Below are 27,486 nucleotides of genomic sequence, written 5' to 3' on the forward strand. Positions count from 1 at the left end.
TCTCTTTACTTCCTTTTATTTGTTTATTTTTAATTTCCTGTTTTTACACCCCTCCAGTCATGCTTTTTATTGAACCTGCCGTCGTCCTATGGGGAAAAAAAGTGGGAGCTTCTCCTCCTTTTTTTCCACTAGTCCCAGCTCTGCCAGCTGGGCTGGGCCCAGGAGCTCGGAGGGAGCAGGCGGTAGGGGAACCGCCGCCGCCAGGGCCCTCCGGGGGCCACAGCCCCGCTAACCTCTGAACTAACCCAGCTTTTGTCAGGCCTCTCCACCCTGCGAACACCAGGTTCCCCAGGTTTGAGCTGCCAGTGCTATAGAGCGGTAAGAGTGTTTACTATGCCCACGTAACCTCTTTCTTTTCTCATTTTTTTTCTCTTCTCTCCTTTCTTTCATGCTTTTTTTTTGGTTCATTTCCTTCTTCCTTTTTGTTTTGTTTCTCTCCTTTGTTGTTGGTTTTTTTTTTTCTCTTCTTTCTCTCTCTTTTCCTCGGCTTCTCTGCCCCATGCAGCACTATTTCTGTGATGCATGGAATACATTTGACGCCTTGATTGTTGTGGGTAGCATTGTTGATATAGCAATCACCGAGGTAAACGTAAGTACATGGCGTCTGCACCTAACCAGCCTGCCTGCTCCACGCTCATTTGTCTCTCCCGGTTTATTTGTCCTTCCTTTGATTTTTCTCCTCCCACCTCCTTACTCTCATTAAGGTTTTTCTTTTCATTTGTTCATTTCGACTGGTTTAAAGGATTTTTCATTTTTTCATATTGCTTTGTTTTGAATTTTTTCTTTCTTTTTATTTTTTTTGTCAACTTTGGAACGAGTTAGGCCTCCCCCCCCTTCCCCTTTAACTTTTGACTGCTGCATCCTCCCTTCTCTCCCTGTACAACCTGGCATGGCTCACACCGTATAGGAGGAAGCAGCTGTGGGGTTCGGGAATCAAGAAAAAGAAAAAAAAATTAAAAGAGGGCGCATGTACCACTTCCGGGCAGCTTCCGGGGTAGGGACCTGAACCTCTTCTCACTTCCGCCTCACCCTGCAGACCCGCACCTCCTGCCTTGCCTTCACACCCCTACAGCGTCTTGGGAAGGAGCTCTCAACGCCCTCACGGAGAGGGGGGGCTGTCTGCTCTGTGGCCCCCAGGAGTGGGCGCAGCCTCTCCCCTTTGGCTTCCTAGCAGGGAAGAAGCCGAGAAGAGCTGGCACTGTCCAGCCTCCTGCTTGGACCCCTCTTCTCTGCAATGGCCCAGAAGTCCCCCCACTCCAAGGTTGGGGGGGCTTAGGCAAGCCCTCTGAGAGCCCTTCCAAAAATCTCTGCTCACGAATGCTGTGGAAAGGGGCTCCTCTGTGTCAGCACCTTCCTCCTGCATGAGCCTGCCCAGAGAAGGTCTCTGGTGCCCTGCCTGGTTCTCTCTCACGCTCTCCTCTCCCCTGCCCGCTCTGCCCCGGGCCCCTTGGCCTCTAGCTAGCCCAGCCCCTGCACTCCCAGGCTTTCTCTGCCTGTGATGACGAGAGCTGCCTCCTCCTATACGGCTCCTATACCAATTCCTGCACACGTAGTTTTGTTACTTGGCATGTTTGAATCTTCTCTCTTTACCTAGAGGCAAGCCCTCTCACAGTTAGTCTTTAACATGTGTTGCTTAATTTATTGGTCATGACTTTTCCTTCATTAAAAGACTTGGTGATGTTTGCGTAGACCTTTGAGGCACTCAGACATCCAATACCAGCACAGAGCAGATGCTGTAGAGATCTCAGATGTTTAACCACCTGACCGGGCATCACCTCCTCCTGCACTGCCCTCGCCCTCCCCCTCTCCACTCCACTCCCCGTGTCCCTCCCCATCTGTAGAACTGACATGTTTCTAGGGAATCTGCCTGACCCCCTAACCAGAAGCCCTGTGTGACCCAGACGATGGGTATTAGAAGGTGCTAGTCAGGCTCTCTTGCCAAACCCACCTTCACTCCCGAGCTCCAGAGTTGATGTCCTCCTGTCTCCGGGGTCCCCAGGTTGTTTTTGTGTGTGAGTGCGAATGTATGTATATGTGTGTGTCAGTGTGTACACACATCTCACTTAAGTTCACCAGAAAACCATCAGATCATGAAAGAGTCCGTCTTCCAGCTCAGACTCTGTGTGCCAGGTCCCACCAACTCCCCTCAGACTCACTCCCGCCCTCTTTCCTGAACAAACTGCCAGCTTGGCAGCCGGAGTGGGTCCTAAGCTGTTTGCCACGTGTCCAGGGCCTCCAGGTGAGAGAGGGATGATTTGTGTAAGTATGTATTGATTTATTTCATTTGGTTGGGGTGGGGTGCTCGGGGGCTGCTGTGTTCCCCTGGAGTTGCTCCCAGCAGTGCTCGGGACCATGTGGAGCATGCATTCCGTCCCACTTGGCAGTCTTCCTGGCACGAGAGAGGGCTGGTTTTATGAAGAGCAGTGCACAGAGGTAGGATTTGCAGTCCAGGTGTGGGACCATGTGGGTAAGTGACCCAGACAGTGCCTGGTCCCAGGACACTCTCTGGGCTGCTCACTGGCCAAGGCCACATCATCACCCAGCCCAGCATTACCTCTTGATGACTATTTTTCCAAAGAGAAACAAAGCATGAATAACTTTTTCTAGGGCATAAAATTTCTAAAGAAGAGGGGGCAGTATTGGGGTAAAGAGGGCATCCAGGCCGATTTTCTTACTAAGACTGTAAGTTATTACCTTCAGACTCAGAACCCTTTCTTCCCAATCACGGTAAGGGTGTTGAGGATCAATGGGCACACCCACAAGGAAATCCCAGTTTGCTGACCACAAGCCTCAACAGCCCTTTCCACGTGCACAGTTTGGGTGTAACCATGCAGTCAGATGGCCGTGAGGGTTGTTTCACAAATTATGTGAGTGACATGCTCAGTCTCAGGGGTAGGTCTCTCTACTCATGTGGTTGGACACTCCATAGTACTAGGGCATTTGCAGCTCCTGGACATATTCTCTGGGTGCTGTCCTATGCATTTTCAGAATTTTAAAACCTTACATTATCATAAGACATTAAATTCCAGACCTCTATCTCACTGGGAAAAAATCTACACCTGACCTTGGAGGAATTCGTGGTGACTGCTCACCGATAGCTCAGCTCATTCTTGTAAACTCTTTGGGACCTACAAGAGTCAACCCTCCTTTCCCTCACCAAATGCTTCCTCCTGGCCTTTACAAGGCCATGGTGCCCCTCCCTTGTAGCTATGGAGCTCCCACTGATAGCATTCATTCATTCATTCATTCATTCATTCATTCATTCATTCATTCATTCATTCATTCATTCCACAGCACTTAGAGTTGCTCGTACTTACCTCCTACATATCAGGTGCAATTTTAGGCTTTTAAGATTAATTTGTGGGGAAAACAAAAACCCCTTCCTCTTAAATATGAATTCTTAAAGTGGGAGGGTAAGTATACCAAAAATAAGGACATTCAAGTATGAAAATAATGAAATTTATCTTTAACCAGTATTTTGAAAGATGAAAAGATGGTAGGTGCTTTGGGGGAAAGTGGTAGGTAAGGGGGATCACAGGTATTGGGGACCAATGAAGGCAGGTGTAGTTTATACTAAGATGTTCTCTAGGAAGAAGGGGACATTCGGGTCAAAGCCAGTACATGAATGAAGTGAAGTCACCCATGCAGATACTGGGTGAGGAGCGCTGGAGGGTGTTTGGGGCAGTGGGACAGGAAACCAGTGTGTTTGGGGAGATGCAGAGGAGAAGCGGTAGAGTGAGGGGCCAGAACAGATTCTGAATTTTATACTGAGACGACTGACTTGAGGAAGCTATTACAGGATCTGGCTTTCACGTCTCAAGTACTTTGCTAGCTCTATGAGTCTGGTGTGGAAGCAGAACTGCATTTAGGAGGCGAACACAGCACTCCAGGCGGGAAGTGGTGGTAGCTTGCAAACAACCCTCTAGCCACAGAAATGGAGAGAAATGGTCAGTTTCTCAAATTGTTTTGAAAATAGAACTCCCAATAGTCTGTTGACATGCAGAATGTGGGTGATAGAGACAGAGATAGATAGATAGATAGATAGATAGATAGATAGATAGATAGATAGATAGATAGATAGATAGATAGATAGATAGATGGATGGAGAGAGAGAGAGGCTGCAGGATGGCTGGGAGGTTTGGGGCCTGAGCAGGGGGGTCGGATTGGAGTCAGGATCTGCCAAGGAAGAAGTAGAGTCGAGAAGATGTGCACGAATGAGACGGGAGCTCTGTTGGGACATGTCCGTTTGATTTGGCAGTGGAGACATCAAGGTAACAACCGCTGAAAGTTGTCTGAGTCATCAGCACAGAGGTGCCATTTAAAGTGCTAATACGAGAAGAGCATCAATGAGAGGGAAGACAGAGGAGACAAGGACCAGGCCAAGGTCCTCCACAGAAAGAGAGGAGGACCCCTGTGCTCTGTGCCAGTTGTATTTCTACTCTTGCCAGAATATGCCTCCGAGCAGCTGCCAGGTATAACCGGAAGGATATTGTACATCCCATGATGTATGACAGTGCTGAGTTCTAAGCTCCATCTTAGTCTGTGCAGGACTTCCCCAGGGCCTGACGGTGTTCTCCGGCTGAGGTATCTCTTCCCATGTGCCCTGTGAGGGCTGAGCCTGTCCCTCTAAGGAAACCTGCTTCTCCTTTATCTGCTAGGTCTAGACTTAGGTTTTCCAGAGGGAAAACATAGAGCCATTAGCCCTGTGGAAGTGCATGGAAACTTCCAGAGCATCAAAATCAGAATTAATTTGGGTGTCTGGGCCAAGAGTCTTTCCCGATCCTCATTTTTCCTTTGCTTTTTAGAAACTCCTCTGTACAACGGAAGGCCGAGGCGCCTGGATTCTTGCAGTATGGATTAAGAGAAATATCAGATTGGGAGTTAAGCAGCCTGGGTTCTGTCTAGAGTTCTAGAATAGTTGTCAGCTCTTAATAGCTTAAGCCACATGCTGAAGCTAACCCTATCCTCTGGGCCTCAACATCTTTGAATTCTTAAACCGAAATATTCAAATGTTTTTTTTTTTTTTTTTGGTAGGGGCCAGAGGGTGGAGGTCACACCTTCACACCCAGCAGTGCTCGGGACTTACTCCTGGCTCTGCACTCAGGGACTGCTTCTGGTGGGCCCCAGGGGAATCTATGGGACGCCAGCGATCAAACCCGGGCGAGGGGCAGGCAAGGCAAGCAGCCTCCCTGCTCTATTATCGCGCTGGCTGAATAGAAAGATTCAAGTGGAAATGGCGTTGGAAGACCCTTGTGCCCTCACATTCTGTGGCTCTGGATCTGGGCATTTTTTGAGAGCTTGAGACAGATGTTTCATTTCCTCCCTCGCCTCCTTGGCTGACTCTGGATTCTTGAGTGGTGTGATACAACTTCCCAGACTTTGGGGCATTGGCTTCCTGGGCTGTAGTTTGTCTCCGGTGGAAATTCCCTTGAGAGCAGGAATCAGATAAACAGAGCCTTGTGGAGAGAAGAACAGAGACCGTGCCGGGAGAACACTGGCCTAGAAGCATTTGGAGAAATGAAAGCTGAGCAATTTATGGAGGTGGCAAGCACGAAATGGTCAGTTTCTCAAATTGTTTTGAAGTGCCACAGAAATGCCCAGAGCAGGAAAGGAAAGTGATGCCAACAGTATAGGCAGAGATCCTAGCGTTAGGGCAGGAGGGTAGGAGGAAGACTAGATGGGAGCGATCTGGGGTGCTGCCTACAGGGGGCGACATACAGTCTGCTTCAGTCCTCCTGGATTTGTTCTCCCCCAGACAAAGCTGAACAGTTTGTCCAAAGTCATATATGGCCAAGGGTGCCAAGAACAGTGTCATGTTCATTTCTCTCAGAGAATCTCTGCTTTTTCACCCGGCCCATTGGCTGAATCTTGGTGCCAGGCTGGCCAGCGTGTGAGGCATCACAGAGGGGGCCCCTGTCCTGCCCAGGTGTCTCAGCAGTGCACCCCCAGCTCCAGGGCACGGTGGCTCAACTTAAAGCTTCAAACCTGTACGTGCCGCCGATGCCAATGCACAGGGAGCCTGGGCTACTCACCTAGAAAGCCATCCATGTACCCCTTGTCTCTGGTCAACACAACAGGGCTCAGAAGACAAGGGTGAAGGAAGCACAGGAAGCGCCCGCTACCTTTGCCCCTTGACATTCACTGGGTGAGAAAGAAAATGGAAAGAATGGGGGCATTGAAATGAGACAGTTACAGTCAGGGCTGTGGTGGAGTCGGCCGCCCACTGTGTGCAGGGCTGAGCCTCTAGGCAGCCCCACAGCCTTTGACTCCTGTTCTTTTACCCTATGCTGTCTCGCCACCACACGCTCAGGCTCCACTGGCTCCCCGTAAAAACGAATAAAGCAAGGTGGCATGTTCTGGCTTCAGGACCTGGGACAACAGGACACAGAAGACCACCCACAGGCCTCCTGGAAATGGAAGAGGCGTTTGGAAAGCCCCCAGGTCCCTGTAGGGTGAGACTGGCCGGCAGGAATTCAGCTCACGTGACACGGGTAGACAGACTAAGGAAATGGCTCTTCCACAAGTTTTCCCCAAAGGCCTTGAGAAGTGTCCTCTACACTCAACCCAGAAGGCCCAGGGGAACTTTCTTATCTGGAACTTTCTATTTGGGGTCTTCATCCCACTCCAGGCTGAGTGTTCTGATCCAGTTATGACTGTCAAGGTTCCTCTTGCCCCCTGTCTTCTGACCAAGACCACCTCACTTCCTGTTTTGCTCTCATTTTCTTCCCTTCCCACCCCTGTTCTTAACTTTCTTCAGACTGTTCTACCCTCTCCTTTCTCACAAAACAGAAGACGAGAAGGGACACTCCCCTTGGTGGCACCATGTGGCCGCCTGTGCCTTGCTGTGTGTATGAGTTCAGTTCTCACAGGCTGCATGAGCCAGTGGGGATGACTCCCGCAGCAGAGGGACCCAGGAGACTCCCGGGAGAGAAGAGCTAACCCTGGCAGGCTCAGAAGTGCTCTCGGTGCCTTTGACAACTCTTCAGACTGTCCCTCCCTGAGAAACATCTCTGCAGTTTGGTTCCTCTTTGGGTTTCCTTGTTTTTCCTTCCCTGACTCTGTCCTGCTTTTGTTCTCCATCTCTCCCTGTGTCTCTGGCCTTCAGCCCTTCCCTCTCTCCCTTCTAGTTCATCTCTCCCTCCTCTCCTTTTCCACTCTCCACCCTCCTCTTTCCCCTCTCTCCTTTCTCTCTCCTCCCTCTTCTTCCTTTCTCTCCCTTCCCCTCTTTGCCCCTGTAACTCCTCTCTCTCTCCTCTCCTTTCTCTTTTCTACCTCCTCTCTTCCTGTTCTCACTCTCTTCTCCTCTTTTCCCATTCCCTCTCTCTCTCCTTTCTTTATTTCTCTTCTTTCTGCTCTCCCTTTTCTCTTTTACCTCTCCTCTTTCTCCCCTCCTTCTCTTCCTCTCTCTCCCTTTTTGGTCTTTCTCCTCTACCACCCTTTTCTCTCTCTCATCTCTTCTTTATCTCTCCTCTATCTCTCCTGGAATTTGTCAACTTTAGTTTGGCACTGCTGACCCACTGCTTTCATTCATTTGTTCTTCCTGGGTTTCTTTTGTTTCTTTGTCTGATACTGACTGTCCTTCCCAAAGGAAGATAAAACCATCCCCAACAGGTTTGTCATCAGTCTTGTTTAGTGAGTGTTTTCTGCAGGAAACACCTGGGGAGCCATCAGGCTGCAGTTGAATAACATCTTGACTCCAGTGGTTTGGGCTGCGTCTGGCTGTGTGAGCTAGCCCTGGCACAGCCCAGAATACAGGCTGGTCCCAGCTGCCACCCTCTGCAGCCACCACGCAAGGAAGGGTGAGCCAGGAACCACCCTCCATGCCCTGCAGCTTGACCATTACTTGGGGCCAAAGATTCTCCAGGGAACTTCTGAAAAGGGCCTTTCACTGGTCACCGACACCCTCAAAGACTAGAGAAGAACCTTTCTAGATTAAATTTCACCTTGGGAAGAAAAAAAAGATGTGAGCCAATAGGTTTTCAGCATGGCGGACAGCGGGAGGCAGCCCCCCTCACCCCGGCATCTTTGGGCTCTATCTCCATGCAATCATTGCCCTTTTCTACCCAGTGTTTTACTCCGGCTCATTTTCTTAGCAACCCTCCTCCACAGATCCATTTCTATCTCTCCAGACACACAGAACCAAAATGGAAATTCTGGCTATGAATTGCTTCCAACGATTCATGTTTCCTTAATTTTCCCTTAAATCTGAAAACCTTTGACAGCCACTCTGGGCTTCGGTTCTATCCCAGCTGACTCGCACTTTCCTAAGCTTTCCTGCTCCCTTAGCAACTCAGATCTACTTTCAACTTCGGAAGATGTAAAACAGCTTAAAGCATATTTTACTTTGGCCTCCTTAAAATTCCTTTGCCTCCTGCCATCTCTGCTGGCTCAGAGGTTAGAATCTCCTGACGCCCTCCTCCGGGACAAGGGCCCCACTTAACTTCCTGAGATTTCTCCTGGTTGAAAAAAGAGGTAAGAGGACAACCAGAGGCTCCCCCAAGTCTCCTTGCTGGCTCCTGGTCACACAGACACTGTCCAACATGTCTAGACACCCCTGACTCTTGCCGGTCCCACATTTCTCTCTGTATGCCAACCTGAGACAATCACCCGACATTGACTGTGGTCACACCCACCAGTCTGGGTGCTTCCTCTTCTGCCAGACCATGACAGATTTCAGTCAGACTTTCAGATTAAACTGAGATGAAATGAAAGATACTCAAAGCAGAGAAATGGAGTTCTGGGGAGGATGGGGTGGGGGGCAGGAGGGAAAGGAATTGCCACCTGCACCCAGACCTTCATTTGGTCTGCAGTGGGATTTGCATCAGCTATACTCCTGAGTTCTAGGCAAGAGATTGAAGAACACAGGGATTTTATCATCAGTAATGGCCCTTCTCTCTCGCCACTTCCTTTGGCTCCTGTTTGAGAGGAATGTGGGGTTTGAGAACCCTGCTTCGATGGTCACTCTGCACTCTTCAAGCCAGCATGTCCAGGGTAGCAGCTGTGACTTCTACCTCTTCCAAATGCTCTCTGCCTCTCTGAGCTCCACAGTCTCTGGGAAGACTGTGGTTGGGAGTTTTAGCCTCCTAGCTAGCCCCACTGCCTATATAAGTTCCCAGTCCCTCTTTTCCCTTAGCTATGCTACAAAGGAAGAAAAATAAAATCAAAATAATTCCTTTTTAAATGTAATTAAAAGCTATTTTCCAGCCATGTTTCATTTTCCTGGAAAATAGTGCCATGTTCACAACACTACACAGGGAAATGCTGTCTCTTTTCACTTCTATCCTCTTGGGAAAACCCCCTTCACCTAGGAGAAACCTCTCTCGGCCTCCTTCCGGCCTTCCATGTGTCATCCCTCGGGACCCTAAATATGGTCCAGAGACAATACTGCAAAGAGAAGACACAAGCAAGTATATTCCAGAAACAAAGACTTCATCACCAAGATGACACTTCTAATTGAACTCAAAACCTAATTCAGACAGTTACCTAGAGAACGTCTCTTATTAGCTGCCCCATGTCACTCCTCCCAGCATCCCCAGTCACACCAAACCAAGGTAATCTGCATAAGTATATTGAAGTAAGGTAATTGGTTTTCCGTTCTATTTGCCCTTAGACCGTTAGCTGGAACACTAGCCATGACTCTGAAATTCCTCACCTCTGCTTCACAGATGGAGTAATGACCTCATTTCATTTATACCAATTGCATGAGCAAATTAAGTTAATTACCCCAATATCTTCAAACTCTCGAAAATTACCAGATCATTAGAAAACAAAGATGAAAGAATTGACTGCTCCGAACTTTTCCCCATGCCTTCCATTAGTGGAAACAGTAGCTTTTAAAAACTCAGCCAGAATACTGAAGGCAGCTAGCTCAGCTGTCCTGTGGCTTCCCATGAAGAGGGTATGGGGAGGGTCTCCAAGCTTGGGAGTCTGTCCATTCCCTCTTTTCACAGATAAACTATCAAATTACTTAGCGGGGGGCAAAGAACTGATGGTTAGTGGCACAAATACCCAGCTAACTGACTAATTCTGAATTTAGTTCAAGAAGTAGAAGCGGGAGTTGGAACAATAGTACAGTGAGCAGGGTGCTTGTCTTTCATGCAGCTGACCTGGGTTCAATCCTAGTCCACCACTATGGCCCCCTGAACTCCACCAGGAGTGATTCATGAGTGCAGAGCCAGGAGTAATCCCTGAGCATTACTGGGTGCTGCCCTACTCTCTGAAAACAAGTAGAAGTTATGGTTTCTCATAACAGGACGAGGTGGTGGAATAGCAGGAAGGCTCATCAAGATGTGCTTTTTCTGCATGAAAGCACAAAAACTGTGGCTGTGGCAAAGGTGAAACCCGTCTGGCTCCATCTCCCTAGTGGATTTACCAGGGGATCTCAATTGCACCCAGACAACTGGAAACCGAAGTGGAACCTACCACTAAGGATGATCTAAGAAATACCCTTCAAAGGTTGGCAGTGAATTAGCACTGGATTTTCTGAGGGCAAGGCCCATGTATTCCTATCATTTTACATGGAAATCTCTCCGGTTGCAGTCTGCATTTATTGTGAGTAGCTAGTTGCTTTTGATATTAGGGATATTACAAATATAGTTTCTCACTATATGAAGACAGGCAAGTGCCAGAGGTGGACCACGTCCAGCAAGTCCAAAGTGCCCTCTGAATTGCCTACCTTGAGTTACAAGAGAAAATCAACGAGTCTCCAGATTCTTCCAAAGCATAGACCAGACTGGGGAACCCCACAAGGGAATTCCAGCAAGCCCCATTCAGATCTCTTTTCTGCCCTTGTAGCTCTTCCTGTCCTCAGTCTCCCTTACAGATATAACTGTAGCACTGTCACTGTAGCACTGTCATCCCATTGTTCTTGATTTCCTTGAGCGGGCACCAGTAATGTCTCCATTGTGAGACTTGTTGTTACTGTTTTTGGCATATCGAATACACTACGGGTAGCTTGCCAGGCTCTGCCGTGTGGGCGGGATACTCTCGGTAGCTTGCCGGGCTCTCCGAGAGGGATGGAGAAATCGAACCTGGGTCGGCCATGTGCAAGGAAAACACCCTACCCGCTGTGCTATCACTCCAATCCTACAGATATAACAGGGATGAATAAATTTAATAAGAAGATGTAATAAGAAGGCAGTTAAGGTACTTTAAAAGCCCATATGAAAACTATTAAATAATAGTGGGGGTAGTTGATCCCAAATAAGAATTTTGAGTGTTTCCGGGGTAAAGTGGCATAGTTTTCTTGGAGGCTGGGGGTTCATTCTCTTAGGAAGATGAAGAGCCTAGCAGGCTCTCTGTATGGCGGCAGTCCTGTCCTGTTCTAGATGAGATGGACCCAGAGGACCACCAACCAGTCCTAGCCCCGGGTAGTTAGGAGTTGGGGGCAGCTTGGCTGTTTCAATTTGAGGAACAGTAGGGCAAGACTGCTGGGAACTGCTGATGGCCGGGACTCGAGGACGTATGGATTGATCTTGGCCACCCAAGCCCTGAACACAGAGACACAGAACTCCTGATCCATGAACATAGGAACACGAGCATTTGACCAGCCTTGAATGCTGTCTGTGTGTGTATGTGTCTGTGTGTCTGTGTGTGTGTGTTTTTAAGTCCGTTAGCCAAAATGACCCAGCCCCCCACACACGTAATTGACTGAGTGCCGGTGTGCTTCATGAAGTCAAAACTGGGATCTGGAGTGTGCACTGCCTCCGAATGGAGAGCAGCCTCTTTCCTTGTCTTCCCCTGCTCCCCACCCCCCCCTCCCTATCTCCACCATTCCTTAAAAGACCTGCTACCACTTTGCTATGGAGATAAAAAAGGAAGCCGCTGAGAAACCTTTTACCAAAGAAATATTTCTAGTCTGCAAGCAAATGTCGAGTTGTGCACATTTTTCATCCTTTGAGAATTCCATGAGATGTTTGATTTCTTCTACCTTCATAACAGAAACGCAAGAGCAACTCATCTGAAAGTGGAGGGTAAAAGCAAATTCATGAGCTAGAAAGCCAAGAGTTCTAGAGAGAGTCTCAGAAGGTTAGGGTCAGCCAGGGCTGAGTGCTGTGTGCCTCATCCCAGGGAGATGGCAAGGACAATCACAGGAGCTACTACTTGCAATCAGTTTTCTTCCCTTCCTCAAGTGAGCTCAGAACTCACACTGAGGAGAACAGCCTTTCCGGGCGTTAATGTAATATATGGGATTTGTCTGCAGGGATTTCACATTGATAAACAGCCCCATAATCCTTATTCCAGCCCAACTTCCCCAGGCCTAGAGACTAGTCCCTAGTTAGGAGCGTGCCCCACCTGAAACCACCCCTTTGTAAGTTGGGGTAAGTTTTCTAAGCCCTGCTAGGGTGGAGGTAAGTGTGGAGGTTGAGAGCTGCCTCTTTGCACCCTCCCAGATGACAACTATAACTCAGTCTTCCCCTTAATTTAGGGCCCCTGCTCTTTCAGCTCTCTAGCTGAAAGGTACAGTCTAGATGAAATAGACGCTGGTTTGAAGTGAGGTCTCTATCCTTCAGCCGACATGCTGAGGAGAAGCTCCAGTCCATGAGCTGTGAGCTTTCAAAGACTAGCTTGGGGGTTGATTTCAAACAAAAAACAAACCTCCATCCATCCCCAGTGAGCACTAGTCACTTAATTCAGGGTCAGAGCTGGTCACCAGGAGGGGCATGCGTTCTGGGTCCCGGATGGATGGGACAGCCAGCTCTGCAGAACCATGCTCATAGCAGTGTCCCCAAACCTGCTAGGGCTGCACTTTTTATTTCTTTCACTTGTGCCTTTTGCCCTCTTCGGCCACTGTGTTGCTCCTGTGTTAGCCAAGACCTAGAATACCGGGCATCTTCGTTGGAGACTCATTACAGCTTATCTCTGTCTGCCTTTCTTTAAAGCCAACTGAACATACCCAATGCTCTCCCTTTATGGTAAGACCGAGCTCCAGACCACGCTCCCAGCTTCTGTGACCTCCTCTAACGTTCTCCTGACTCTGACCCCCCGATCCCCAGAGTCTCTCTCTCGGGGCCCAGCCTCGCTCCAGATGCATGTGGTCACGTGTCTGTCATGCGCCTTGCCTGCCTGCTCACCCGTGTGAGCTGTGAAGTGCTATTTGCGTGATGGTGTCTTCTGAGCTCTTCTGCAGGGCGTAATTCACTGTGATCTTGTCTAATGATCTACCAGGAGAGAACTGGACCCAACGACGACTTCCTGTTAAATATCCTGAGGATCACATTGGCTAAAGTCTCTAACCATAATCTATCCTGGGACATTTTTGTCCCACTCCTATGAGAACCATGGGAAAGGCCTCCTGGGAGAAAGGAGAGAGGTGACCTAGACTGGATTGGAAAGGTGAACCCACTCGCCATCAGTTTCAGTAACTACTAGACTCCCTAAGGACCTGAACTGAAGGGCACGGTGAAGATTTAAGTGCAGTGCTACAGGGTGTATGCTTGAGTTTCTAGACCCTCCTCCACAAAGGAAACCATGGATTTTTCCAAGTCCCTAAAGTTCGTTCAAACCAGGCTCTACCTAAGAGTCAGCTGCAAACAGAACCACCAGCAGACAATCCACCTCCATTGCTGGGCTGTTTCCGATGCAGACTGAGTCTATGATTCAATTTGGATTTGGCCACTCAGTATCACCTAGAAGTCTCCTTGGAACAGCCACCTCCCAGTGGCTGCTATCGCGAGCACTTCAGGCTGGGCGGAGCCCCTACAGTGGGCAAGACTGAGGCAGTCCAAGCTGGCTGGTGGGAAGGCCAGGTTGAGCCCCCACGTGGCCCCCTAGCAGGGGTTCTGCTTCTTCATTTCCTTGTTCTTTGGTTTAGTAGAGGCAGGTGGTGCACCCAGATGCAAACACGCTTGTTCTCCGGGAGAGGAGCAAGGGAGGGAGGCCGGGGGAAGAGTTCAGAGCCTGGGATGGCATTCAGGCTCCAGACTAACTTTCTCTTGCTTTTGAACGCCCCTGTGGCACCCACTTCTCCTGCTCCTTCCTGACACTGGCAGCTGAAGTTTCCACTTAAGCTTGCTCTTCTTTTTTTCTCCCTTCCCGGGAACATGGTAGAACTGACAGCTGAGTTATAAAACCCTGCAGACTCCCTGGAGAGCACACAGCCTCCTTTTAAGAAGAGAAAGCTCGAATTTCAAGCAGACACACAGGTGATAGAAATGCAGAGATTAGGGGCATCAAATCTTTCAAAATACACTGGCAGGGTAGGACCCTGGGGTTGCCTGCATGCAACTTCCCCCACCTCAGCCCAGCCCCTGTAGCCATCCACCGAGCAGGCTAACGCTCTCAAATCAAATCCCTGTTCGAGGGGACCATGGACAACCTCTGGCACCACATACAATTCCCCGAGCGCCATGAGGTGAGATTCCTGTGCACAGGAGTAACCTCAAGTCACTTCCAGGTGTGGTCCAAAAAGCCCCAAAGGAATTGGTGGGCCTTTCCCTAGTCTGAGAACCTAAAAGCCTGGAGAGACCCTTGGAGGGGGGCTCTGCTCAGGCCTCCAGGGCAGAGAGTGGATTTGCCCCCTGCAGGGGCCTCCCTGCTCTAAGTGGCTCTCCCTCTCTCAGAACAGTCTGAGCACTTCCTCAGTGACAGGTGGATGAAAGGAACCCTCTGGGGCTCTAGTGCTAGTGACATTTGGGGGTACAGCCAAGGCATGGATCTTGTCAGGGAGGCTTTGAGTTAGAAGGGATTAAAAATGAAGAGGTGCAGGCTGGAGGTATAGTATACAGCAGGTAACATGCTTGCCCTGCATGCAGCTTACCAAGGTTCAATCCCAGGCACGGCATAAGATCCCCTGAGCTCCACTAGGAGTCATCTGTGAGCACAGAACCAGGAGTAATCCCTGAGGCACTGCCAGGTGTGACACAAAAGCAATATAATGATGATGATGATGATAAAGAGGTGAAGTGATTTAAAAAGTGGGGGGTTCCCCAGAGAATCTAGTAGAGCCCTCCTTTCTTGAAGGGAGGGAAGTAACAGGAGCTGTAACAGGAAGTCCGAAGGTCCGTTCTCTCCGGGTGCAGACAGGGCTGGGTGAGCTGCACTAGCTCTGGGGACAGGGCAAGAGTCCCCTTGGGTCCCCCTCTTCCCCGCCAATGTAGGAAGGAAGGGGGATGATGTGAGGTGCGAAGGAGGTGTCAGTTCATGCATGTTCTGGATCTGGAAGCAGAGGATGAGAGGGCAGTCTTTCCTGCCGCCCCTTCCCAAGCTTTGAGGTTCTCCCAGGTCCTGCAGAAGAACTGCAACCCCCAGCACCAGTTTCAGAATTCCCAGGGCAGGCAAGGATTGCAAACCCAAGCCTCTCCCAGCACCAAGCAACACCCCCTCCTGCCCTCTCTGCAGCCCAGTGTGACATGGGCTAGGAGTGGGGTGCTGTGGGAAAAAAGGGTGACCCCAGAGACTAGCTGGAGTCCTCAGCTCCCAGAATGGGATACTCTAAGCAGGTAGCCCCCCAGTTTTACGAGATCTCAGTCCTAGGGTTCCCCATCTGGGCCATGAACTCTGTCTCTTGGAGCTGGCCCCTTGGAGAATCAGATGCCCTCATGTGTCAGCCCTCAGCGGCCCAGCTCCAAGGAGACTGGCACTGTGACCGAGTGGAGCATGAACCAAGGTTCCTCCTGGAACTCAGTGACTCAGCCAAGGTGGTCAGGTAGGCTCTGGCAGGGAGCAGGGAGTAGGAAGAACAGAGGACTCTGGCCACAGGCTCGGAGCCGGGCCAAACTCTGCCAAGACCCAAAGGGCCAGGCTGTCTTCTTGGGAAAGGTGGGTGACACCTGGTGACACTTGTGGCCAAGGAGGGCGGCTCTCAAGAGAGAAGCTAGTGCAGCCAACCCGCTCTGCACCGCCTCTGCCCCGAGAGCTGTGTTGCTCAGAGCAGGGTTCACCCCGTCTTGCCTGTTCCCTCTCTGTGGCTGTGTTAACTACCACCTCCTGTTGCCGATGGATTCCAGAACGCAGAGGAGAACTCCCGCATCTCCATCACCTTCTTCCGCCTCTTCCGGGTCATGCGCCTGGTCAAGCTTCTGAGCCGCGGGGAAGGCATCCGGACGCTGCTGTGGACCTTCATCAAGTCCTTCCAGGTAGCTGCCGACCCACTGTGCATTGCCCAAAGCCTGTCCAGGGGCCAGCCAGTGTGGCCACCCACCGCCCTGCCCAGCTCCACCTGGCTACCCCACCTCAAGGTGACCTTAGAGGCTTCACCTCTGCACATTTCTCTCCATGTCTGGAAGGAGATGATTGGCTGAGACTAACAGATTTCAAGAGACCTCCTTCTGCGACCTCAGACTCCCCGGGAACCAGGGTGGGAAGGCTTGGGAATTAAGACACATGGTCCAGTTATGTTCTTTCTCTTCTCATTTGAGTTGTTTTTCCCTGAGAGAGTTGACTGGACAGAGGAATTTGTGGAGGGCCACATTTGAAGTGCCCAGTCTGGATGCTCTAATAGCCGCTGGGCCATTCATACGCCAGCGGATTTGGCATCCACACTCCCAGGAGGCGTTTCAGCAGTGTCTGCTGTCTGGACCTGTTTATGGCCAAACTCTCCAGGACCCGGGGCTGCCATTCCTATCCCCTGCAGAAACAGCCTCCTTGGATGGCACCCCATTGCCCTACTCCAGGAATGGGGCTGCAGAAATAGTATAGTGGGGAAGGCGCGTGCCTTGCACACAGCAGACCCTAGTTCCATCCCCAGTACCATGTATGGCCTGCCAAGCCCTGACAGGAGTGATCCCTGAGCACACAGCTAGGAGTAAGCCCTGAGCACTGTCAAGTGTAAGCCCCCCAACACAATACAAACAAACACCAGGGCAAATTATGTTTTCTTCTGTGAATATGGTCTACCTAAACCTGCCCTGGCTGTTCCGAGCAGGCCAGGTAAGTTCAGTTCCAGGGACTCAAGCTCTCTCAGGGGCATGGCTGTCCTTGGAGATGAGTTGGGTCCTGTGGTCCAGGCTTGTCCCAGGTGGAACACTGTCACTTTCAAGGTACCACGACTGCCCTGGAGACATCTCTGAGACCCCATCCCTGGCCAGTCCAGGCCCAGGCTGCTTCCCTTATACCTGTTCATGCTCAGCCAGGCCCAGAGGGCTGCGCTCTCAACCACCCAGCCCACGGGAGGTCTGTCTAGGACCCCAAGGACTCAGGAGGATTCCCAAATGACCCACCCATGGGATGCCCACAGGGAGAATGATGACATAGGCTCCCCAAATACTCAGTCACGCCACTCCTTGCCATTTCGGTGGTCAGAAAATGGAAAGGGACTCCAGGTGATGGTGGTGGGGCGGGGGGAGGGGGGATCCACAAGAAAAGGACTAGATTATGCGGCAGTAGCGGTAGCGCCACACTCGAAGCATTGATGTGGTCATGCAGTGCCATCTAGTGGTCAGAGGGCTCCCGGCAGGAGTTTCCTCCGCCAGATGTGGCCCTCCAGATCCCTTGACCTGCTTTGAGCCGGGTTCTTGGACAGTTAGTTCTTCGAGTGAATTAAATATGGGCACGTTGCACTGAAGGCATGGCGCCATGTATTTTGAAAGCTCAAGTAACTTTTTAAAATCACAGCTAGTAGGGGTATAAACGGCCTGAACTCCACACCTCCCAATAAACTTTGCTGTGTATTCTACACAACTTTCTCCTAGCTTGTGTGATACAATGCTATAGCCATAGAGGATCTGCTTGTTCTTGATGAAATTTACTCTAGAATCCCCCCTCCCAAGCTAACCCCCCCAAACACACACACACACACACACACACACACACACACACACACACACACACACTTGATTCAGCAACAACAGGCTTTTCCTAATACATACCCTGTGTCTCAGGAGACAGACTCCAGGTGGAAATGAGGCAGATGCCATCATCCACACCTGTTCCCAGGTGCCCAGACCTCCTGTGGGGGCTCCTACCCCTCGGCAGGGTGGCAGCCGGCCATCTGCCTGCGGGACTCAGGGTCATCTCTGCTTCCTTCCAGGCCCTGCCCTATGTGGCTCTTCTGATTGTGATGCTGTTTTTCATCTACGCTGTGATTGGCATGCAGGTAGGACATTGCACCTGGCTGGCATCCCTGACCCCTGCTGCTGTTGGTCCAGTGTGCCCCCATGCCCTCTCTGCCCAGTGTTCCACTTTGGGAGGCTAGAGAAGTCACAGGCATTATTAGAGCTCTCCCTGCAGGTCCTAGAGGGAATGGTCAGGAATAGGGACTTCGGCTCAGCGAGACTCTCTCCCCACCCGCCCCCACGCCTGGCCTTAGCTCTGGAAAGGGAACGGTGCTTCGGAATTTTGCGCCAGGAGAGAGGATCCCTTCTCATGAAGCACTGGAAGTTGTTTCTGAGAAGCACCTTCCGTTTGGGGCCGATGGGCTCATGGGCTGGTGCAGCTCCCAGGGCAGTGCCTTCCGGGAGATGCTGAGTGGGAGGCCAGGGTGGGCTCTCCCAGGAACATGAGCAAGTGCCTGGGTGGCTGCACACTTCACCTGTCCAAAACCTAGAGTGCCCAAGCCCTTCCTTGGGGCTTTGGCAGAGCACTCTGGCCCAGCACTGCAAATACCAAGGAGCTTCTTCTCAGTAGCACCTTTACAAAGACTCCCGCCTGCTTGTTCATTGAAGAAAGGGGAAAAAGTGCTCAGGTCAAAACCTTTTGAAGTGGGAAGAGCTTGTGCTCTGATCTAGGCTGGCAGCTGCTGGGATGGGCATATGTGAGTCCGAGGAAGGACTCATTTGGTGTCAAGGGTCATGTAAACTTGCCGGAATCCCAGACCACTCCTTCCACACCACTCCAGAAATCCAGGAGCTTACATGGGAAGATCTGTCTACGGCACATAATGTTGAAAAGGCAAAGAGGAGGCCAGCGGGAGGAGTTCTGTTCATCCTCTGTACAGGCGACACCGCTGGCTAATATCATGGTGACGTGCACTTGAAACCAGAGCCTAAGCTTCCTCCCAAGGCCGGAACACACACACACACACACACACACACAGAGTCAATGAGTGTAAACAGTTCACTAGGCCAACGATGGAAGGTGACGGATGTGTTCCTTGTTTTCATGTTGGTAACCATCCCATGGTGTATATGTAGAGCAAACCAACATGTTGTACACTTTAAATATATACGATTATTTTGTCAATCATTTTTCAATACAATTTTTTGAGTGCTCAAGGAACTGAGCCTCCCCAAGGCAAGCCAGTGAGATTGGTGTCTGCACAGAAGAGGCCTCATCTCGGTGGGCGCTTTCCACTTTCAGCCTCAGCCCTGGGCCACAAGGACCACTCCTAGGGTCTCCCAGGTACCTTGTTCTTATGCTTGTCCGGTGTGGACATTGGACTTCAGGCCTGGGTACGGACCGAGGTGAAGACCCCCTTGACGCCAGGTTAGGCCATCTTAGTGGCTCTATTCCATTCAGGGCCAGCCTGTCCCAGGGTCACTTCTTTGAAGAGACCACCTATGGCCCATCAACAGGCGGCAGCCAGGATCCCGTTGGGCACGGCACACTGACCCTCTCACATCTCCTTACTAGGTGTTTGGAAAAATCGCCCTGAATGACACCACAGAGATCAACCGGAACAACAACTTTCAGACCTTTCCCCAAGCCGTGCTGCTGCTCTTCAGGTGGGTATGAGCACAGAGGCATGACACAGCCATGGGTCGGGGTGGCCCTGGGCTCTGGGTACAGATACAAAGGGGTAGGCCGAAGATGGCTGGAGTTCCCTTTGCTGCCTAGGAAAGAGAGCAGCTGTTCCATTGCTTACGAGCACTGTCCCCAGAGCAGCCCCCAACCCTGGCATACCTGCTGTGAACCCTCGAGGATACCAGGGTGCCTCAAGTCAGATCCTGAAAGCAATCTGACTTGGAAGTGGAACAGGTTCTAACAAGCTAAACCTGCCACACCCCTGCTTTGTGGCCCAGAACAAGACCTCATTAAACAGATGTTGGGGGGGCCCTCCCCAAGTCACTGGCCTTGCTCTGTGGTCAGATCACCTGCCCAGAGTTTTCTCCTCAGTGACGCCCATTAGGAGCCTTTATTCCTCTTGACAGCCTCTGTCTGGGGATAGCTAGGGAGGCTGGTAGGGTGGGGGCGCTATGCCTGCCCCTGATTGAGTTCAAGCTTCTCCTCCACCCCCTCACCCCTACTAGCCCTCGGGATAGGGGGTTGCATCTCAGTGGTGGGAGTGGGAGTATACCCCCTGCCCCGCTCCACAGTGCCTGTGAGAATGACTGAGCTTATCCTGGGACCGCGTCATTTTTAAAGTCATCCCAGCTTACATATTCTACAGCCTACAGAACCAGGGGAGTAGGGAGCCATTGCCTACTCTGGGCCCTTTCCAGAAGGCCCGGGGTCTGTCCGTGTCAGCTATCCCCACCTTCACCATGTCTCTGGTGTCTGCTCCCCAGCGTCCAGGCACAGTATCACCGAGCTGATGTCCCCGCCTCCCCCAGACTGTAGGATCTTAGAATCGCCCTTTAACAGCAACCCTTTACTTGGGGTCCCTTCTCTGTCTGAGCTGCCTTCCCCCCAGCATGTGAGGCCGCCTTCCAAGCCATGGAGCAATCCTCCTGGTCCTTATCCCTACTATTCTGGGGTGTTAGTCTCATTCTGTTATTCTATATTCCACAAAGAAGTGCTCAGGGTGGGAGATGTGTGCTGAAAGTAAACTATAGACCGAACGTGATGGCCACTTAATACCTGTCTACAAACCCCGAAGGAGAGAGAGAGAGAGAGAGAGAGAGAGAGAGAGAGAGAGAGAGAGAGAGAGAGAGAGAGAGAGCGCAAAAGGGAATATGCCTGCCACTGAGGCGGGGTGGGGAGGGGGCGAGGGGATGGGGTGGGGGTGGTGGGAGGGATACTGGGATCACTGGATCTCTGGTGGTGGAGAATGGGCACTGGTGGAGGGATGGGTACTCGATCATTGTATGACTGAAACGTAAGCACAAAAGTTTGTAAGTCTTTAATTGTACCTCACAGTGATACATTAATAAATAAATAAATAAAAATAAAAGCAACAGCCCCAATGTAATAGAAATGAAAATCAGAGGAACTGTTCTTCAGTAGGAAGCTTGCCATTGGGGTGGTGTGGGGGAGATTAGTTAGGGGCAATCGCATGGCAGAGGGGAAAGTTTCTGTCACAGAGGCAGCCTGGGAGGCAGGAGGGAAACTGGGGATATTGGTGGAGGGAAGTGGACACTGGTGAAAAGACATTATATACCTGAGGCTTATTAATGAGTAACTTTGTAACTCTGTGACTTACAGTAATTAAACGTTTAAATCATTTTTTTGTCAAAGAATTAAAACAATACTTGAGCCTGGGTCACATTTACAGCTGGGAAGTGGATAATCAGATCATTGTATCGAGCTCACAGGTCTAGGTTCTCTCTTCTTCTTCCTTAAAGTCCTTGATGATGGAAGTTGTAAGGGTTTTCACTTAGAAACAATGTTTTGCATGTGCCAGTCAGGGTGGCTAGCTAGAGGACGGGGAGAAACTTGGGGACACAGGTGGAAGAAAGTTGACACTGGGGGTGGGATTGGTGCTAGAACATTATATACTTGAAAATCAAATATCAATAACTTTGCAAATCACAGTTCTTTAATAAAATGTCTTATTGAGATAATATGCATTCATATTTATGCTTTAGACATATAGTGTTGCTATACCACACCTACCACCAAAATGTCAATAGCCCAGAAATCATTCCCTCCTCACTTTGCTTCCCCTTCTGGGTGAACTTAGTTCTGTTTATAGAGTCTATCCCACTGATCCAAAAGCCTTATTTATTTATTTACTTATTTATTTTGGCTTGGGGCTACACCTGGCAGTCCTTGGGCTTACTCCTTGTACTGTACTCAGGGATCACTCCTGGCAGGCTCGTGGGACCACATGAATGACAGGGATTTAACTGAGGTCAGCTCCATGCAAGGCAAATATACAAGCTGTACTATCACTCCAACCCAAAGATCTACTTTTATTAGTACCACACTATTTTACGAGTACTACACTATTTTATTACTATAGTACATAGTATAGCTTAAGTCGAGGAATGGAGTATCTCCCAGTTTTTTTTTTCTTAGAATTTCTTTGGCTATTCGAGGAATTTTATGATGTTATAAAATTTTAGTAGTATTTACATCTTTGAACAATGCCATTGGAATTTTGATAGGAATTACATTGAAGCTGTATAATGCTTTGGGTATGATGATCATTTTAACAATGTTAATTTTTCCAGTTCATGAGCATGGAACATTTCTTCATTTCCTTGTGACCTTTATTTCTTTTAATAGTGACCTACAGTTTCAATATACAAATCTTCCACCAACTTTGTGAAATTGATTACTAGGTAATATCTTTAGACCCAATTATAAATGGGATTGTTCTCATATTTCTTTTCTTCCACAACTTTGCTTGTGTATAAATGTGTAACACATTACCAGAGCGATACTATAGGATTAATGGTATGCCTTGCATGTGACTGCCTCTATTCAATCCTTGGCATCACATGGTTCTCTGAGCACCACTAGATATGCCCTAGAAGCCACCAGCCCTGCCAGTGTGGCTAAGTTAATCCAAAGCACCACAGGACCTGAGCAGCATCACAATTCTTGGGTCTTGCATTGAGCCACTGGCCCAGTTGTCCAGGAATTGCCAGAAGAGGCCCCTGGACCTCTATAAAGCAAAATAAAATGGAGGCAAATTAAAAAAAATTCATTTCAACCAACAGATAAATTAACACACAGGAGGAAAATAAATAGAGCAAAATAAAATTGAAGCAAGTTTTAAAAAATTCCGTTCAAGCAACAGTTGATTGATCATACAGGAGGAAAATTAATAGAGCAAATGGTTTGAAAATATTGGTAATTCATATTTTAAAGAGATGAAAGAACATATCACGTCTGTTAAATTATAAATAAAGAGGAGAAGTGATTAAAGAACTAATTAATGAGAGAACTCGGAAAATACATTGTTGATATAATTTTTAAATGGACACAGCTAACAAATGAATTAACGACCTGAAAGATTTAACCAGAGATTCTTTCACTATGTAGTCAAGAGGACAAAGAAATGGAAACTTTAAAATAAAAGTGAACATATGGAGAACAGAGCCAGAAAAATCCCACCTGTCTAACACAAATCCAGAAAAATAGAACAGAAAGAACGAAGAGGATGAAATAAGAATGACTACCAAAAAAAATCCCTTAAATAGAAATTTTCCATTTGAAATTTCTGGCTAAATGCAGAATAGATTAATCTGAAAGACACAACAAGAAAAATTCTGAATTTTTGGTGTACCAGGGAAAAAGAAAATTTTCTTAAATCTATGAATAAAGAAAAAATGAATTGTTTTCAAAAGCAGTAGTGGTGCAAAAGTGGATTTTTCTGCACTGGTGAGTTCTTGAGAGTTGTATGAAAGATTTGCATACAAAACTTTGGAGATTAAAAGTTAGAGCTTATTATACAGTTTAAATCGAGGGTCTGGGTCCCTCCCAGACATCCAGGCTTTCCATTACCCGTTAATGACATCACTTGCCCTGTCTCTGGGGCTGCCCTGTCCCACGTACAAGCTCCAGGTCCCTTACCACTTCATCTCCTGGCCTTCAATGTACAGGCCAGGTCCTCTCCGTGTCCACACTCTCCTTGTACACTTCCACAATCTGAAATTGTGTTCCTGGGCCTTTCTTGGACTCTATCCCAATGGTTCCCTGATGCGTTGTTCAGGCTTTCCTGTCTCCAGCCTGCCACGACATCCTTGTGGGAGAGATCTCTGTGCTCTGTACCTGTTGCTGGGTCTCTCTCAACCGTACCCCAGCACTTCCTGTTGTCCTGTCCCAGCTTTCGTTGTCCAGGGGCATGGCCATGGTGCTCATGGGGAGGCTTCTGTGCTCATTGTCTGGGAAGGCCCACAAAGGCCATGCCATCCTGATCCTGCAGTTTTCCTGGGAATACACAGAGAGCATGGCTGGAGGGGCTGGGTAGCGGGGAGGCAGGGAAGGGAGAGAGCAGGGGGAGGAGTGTCACCTACCACTAGTCATCTTACTATTTTTATGGACTCTCTGTTCACGGGCAAGATTTAAAATGACCGAAGAAATTTACCTGGCGCTCGCTCGACACTTCCACTCACGTTGTTTCAGTATCTGTTATTAAACTTCTCATCAGCAAAATTACAAACTGGAAGGAAAAGGTATATGCTTTAATATTATGAGGTAAACTTACTTTGCATCTAGGCTCCTATAATACAGACTAATCAGTAAAACAAAATAAAAACGTTTCTAGAAGTCTAATAATCTAAAAATGTACACCCCTACATAAATCTTCTTTAAAATAATTGCACATGGATACACTTCCACAGAATGAAAAATGAATAAAAAATAGCATGAGCAGAATTATTATATAGGTAAACACAACATAGAAAAAATTAACCATAAAATTTTTAGTTGCTCCAAATCTCTTAACTGACTCTTATTTTTGGTAATTTTTTGTTATTTTATTTCATTATATTTAAATTTATTGTGAAAATAAATTCATCTTTATTTAATCATTATAATTCAGGTCATATGTATAGCATTGTTTTAACATTTATGACTTGGCTATAATCAGTTACCATACCTCATTATTGAGTACCAATAATGTACCCAATACCTATCACCAAGTGTCCTTATGTTTTTTCAGTCTTATTCTATATTATATCTCACAGATACATCTATTTAGAATTGAGAGAAAGAAATCATTGTATCATAAATCTATACCAAAAATAATTTATTTATAAAAATTTATGATAAAACAATGTTGTGGGGAAGTGGCGGGGGGGGGAACTGGGGACATTGGTTGTGGGAAATGTCAACTGTAAAGAGTTAGTTATTGGGGCATGGTAAAGCTAAAGCCCACTCATGAACAACTTTGCTCCTGTGTGTCTCATGGTGATTCAATAAATAAATAAATAAGCAAGATATAGAAAAACATCACGAATCCATCATTAAATCCCACCATTAAAGGTGGGATTATAAAATAAAATAACCTCTGTAAAATATATTGCAGACTTTAAAATATTAAAAATGGAAACACCCATAGGATCTAGTGATTTATCTCTGGGTACTGAAATCATTTCAAAGCAGGGATCCCAAACTCCCAAGTTTGAATACCCATATTCACAGCAGCTCTGCTAACAATTGCCAAAATATGGAAGAAACCCAAAATTTATGGACAGATGAATAGAGAAGCAAAACTTGAGGTGAATCCACAATGAAATACTATTAGTCCTTAGAAGGAAGGGAATTCTGAGCATCACTTGATACATCATAGATGAAGCTTGAAATTGTGTTGAGAGAAGCAAACAAACTGCAAAAGGGCAAAGTATATATTCTACTTATATGAGTTATTAGAAGTATTCAAAATCATTAAAAGTAATATGAAAGTGGCCAGGAACTGAAGGGAGAAGAGAATGATGAGTCCTTGCTAATGGGTCAAGAGTTAAATCTTCAGCCATAATATTGAAAAGTTATGGGGAAGAATGGTGATAATGACTGTGCAAACAGTGTGAAATCACTTAACAACACTGAGCTGTGAATTTCTTTCTTTGTTTTTTAAAACTTATTTATTTATTTTATTGAATCACTGTGAGAATAGTTACAACGCTTTCAGGTTTAAGTCTCAGTCATACAATGATCAAACACTTATCCCTTCACCAGTGCACATGTTCCACCACCAAGAACCCCAGTATACCTCCCACCCCACCCCCCACCCTGCCTGTGTGGCAGATGATTTTCTCTTTACTCTCTCTTTAATTACATTCATTGCATTATTACATTACATGGTTACAGAAAATCCACTATTATTATTTGGAATTTCCCCTCAACAGTCAGACCTGCCAAAAAGGCATCATTAGATAATTTGTTTTCTATTGCTGATAATGAAGAGCAAATGATGTTGCATGACCACTATCCCGGCTGCGCAGTTTTGGAATTCTGGTATTTTAGTAATTAAGTCCAGAGGTATTTCTGCCAGCGGCCGCTGGGTTCCAAGATTGGTTTGTGTGCCTCCGGGATCATGACCGTTCAGGAGTGGAGAAGCTGTTTGTGGGCGGCCGCTCCAGGTCTCGTCTGGGTGGGGAGCAGGGTGAGCTGTGCATTTAAAAATGGTTTATGGAAAGCAATATGGAAATATCTCCAAAAAATAGGACTAGAATTACCCTATCACCCAACAATGCCACTTCTTGACATATACCCTCCAAACACAAAAACATTTATTTGAAAGGATATATGCACATCTATGTTAATTCCTGCTCTTAATACAATAAGCAATACTGTATTGTATTTAGTGGGATCCACTAAAATGCCCAACTACAGATGAATGGATCAAGAAACTGAGGTATATATAGGCTTGCATACTACATATATAAGCTTGAGTACTATGAAGCTCTAAAAAAAAAAAGAAACAAAATCCTGCGATTTCTAGCAACATGGAAGGATTTAGAGGATATGCTGAGTGAAGTCAGTCAGAAGGAAAGGGACAGATACAGAATTATCTCTCTCATATGTGCTACTTAAATATACACAGTAAGGTGGCAACAAAGGTCCAACTCAATGCATTGGGAGAACTGATCCACACAATTGAGTTGGAGGTGTTAAGTTGAGAGGGGCTTGGGAAGAAAGAGTGTTGCGAGGGACGGGCTTGGGGGTCCTTGGGAGAGGGAGGTGTGTACACTGGTGACGAATGTGGTGTTGGACTTCTGTGCATGAGAAGCCATTATGAACAGCATTGTAAGTCACATAATCTCAGTCAATAAAAATAAATTTAGTGGTTAAGATGGTAAATTTCATGTTACCACAATTAAAAATAAAATCAGTGATACTGAGCACCAGCTGTGCTCAGGACCTATACTTGGCTCAAGAGTAACCTCTGACAGTGCTCAGGGGCAGTGCATCATATGTGATGCAGGGGACTGTGAACCTGGGCTAGTTTCATGCAAAACAATCACATTACCTTCTGAATTTCCCATTAACAATTAAAATTAAAATTATGGAGTAGGACTGTTGTCCCATTTTTCATCGATTTGCTAGAGCGGGCACCAGTAACGTCTCCATTGTGAGACTTGTTGTTACTGTTTTTGGCATATCGAATATGCCTTGGGTAGCTTGCCAGGCTCTGCTGTGCGGGCAGGATACTCTCGGCAGCTTGCCGGGCTCTCTGAGAGGGACGGAGGAATCGAACCCGGGTCTGCCCCATGCAAGGCAAACGCTCTACCCACTGTCCGCCTGTATCAAATATATGAGAGAAACTACAGAAGTAATGAGAGTTCAGTAAATCTTCTATATGCAAAGTCCATTGTATTGCATCAACATCAGTAGCCAATGGAAAATGTAATTTTAAGTGGTACATACTCATGGTGACTAAATACAATTAAAAATAAAATAAAATGGCACACATACTTATAACATTTGATTTGTTATAAATATGATCTAGAAATAAGTTAACAAAAATCATTAAGGAAATTATAGGATTTTCTTGAA

General features: G+C 47.8%; 1 protein-coding gene across 9 annotated transcripts in view; it reads left to right on the forward strand.

Moving 5' to 3' along the window:
• Nucleotides 1-27,486, forward strand: part of CACNA1C (calcium voltage-gated channel subunit alpha1 C) — a 691,920-nt gene that overhangs the window by 610,466 nt on the left and 53,968 nt on the right. For 4 of the 9 annotated variants that reach the window (XM_055143504.1, XM_055143508.1, XM_055143502.1 and 1 more), the window contains 5 exons: nt 506-589; nt 12,882-12,914; nt 15,948-16,076; nt 17,969-18,034; nt 19,510-19,601. In XM_055143504.1, the coding sequence (XP_054999479.1) occupies nt 506-589; nt 12,882-12,914; nt 15,948-16,076; nt 17,969-18,034; nt 19,510-19,601 (404 nt within the window). The remainder of the gene's footprint in view (nt 1-505; nt 590-12,881; nt 12,915-15,947; nt 16,077-17,968; nt 18,035-19,509; nt 19,602-27,486) is intronic. The other 5 variants (XM_055143510.1, XM_055143503.1, XM_055143507.1 and 2 more) reach the window with 2 other exon arrangements.

Source organism: Sorex araneus, chromosome 6 (genome assembly GCF_027595985.1).
Source record: "Sorex araneus isolate mSorAra2 chromosome 6, mSorAra2.pri, whole genome shotgun sequence".
Classification (NCBI taxonomy): Eukaryota; Metazoa; Chordata; class Mammalia; order Eulipotyphla; family Soricidae; genus Sorex; species Sorex araneus.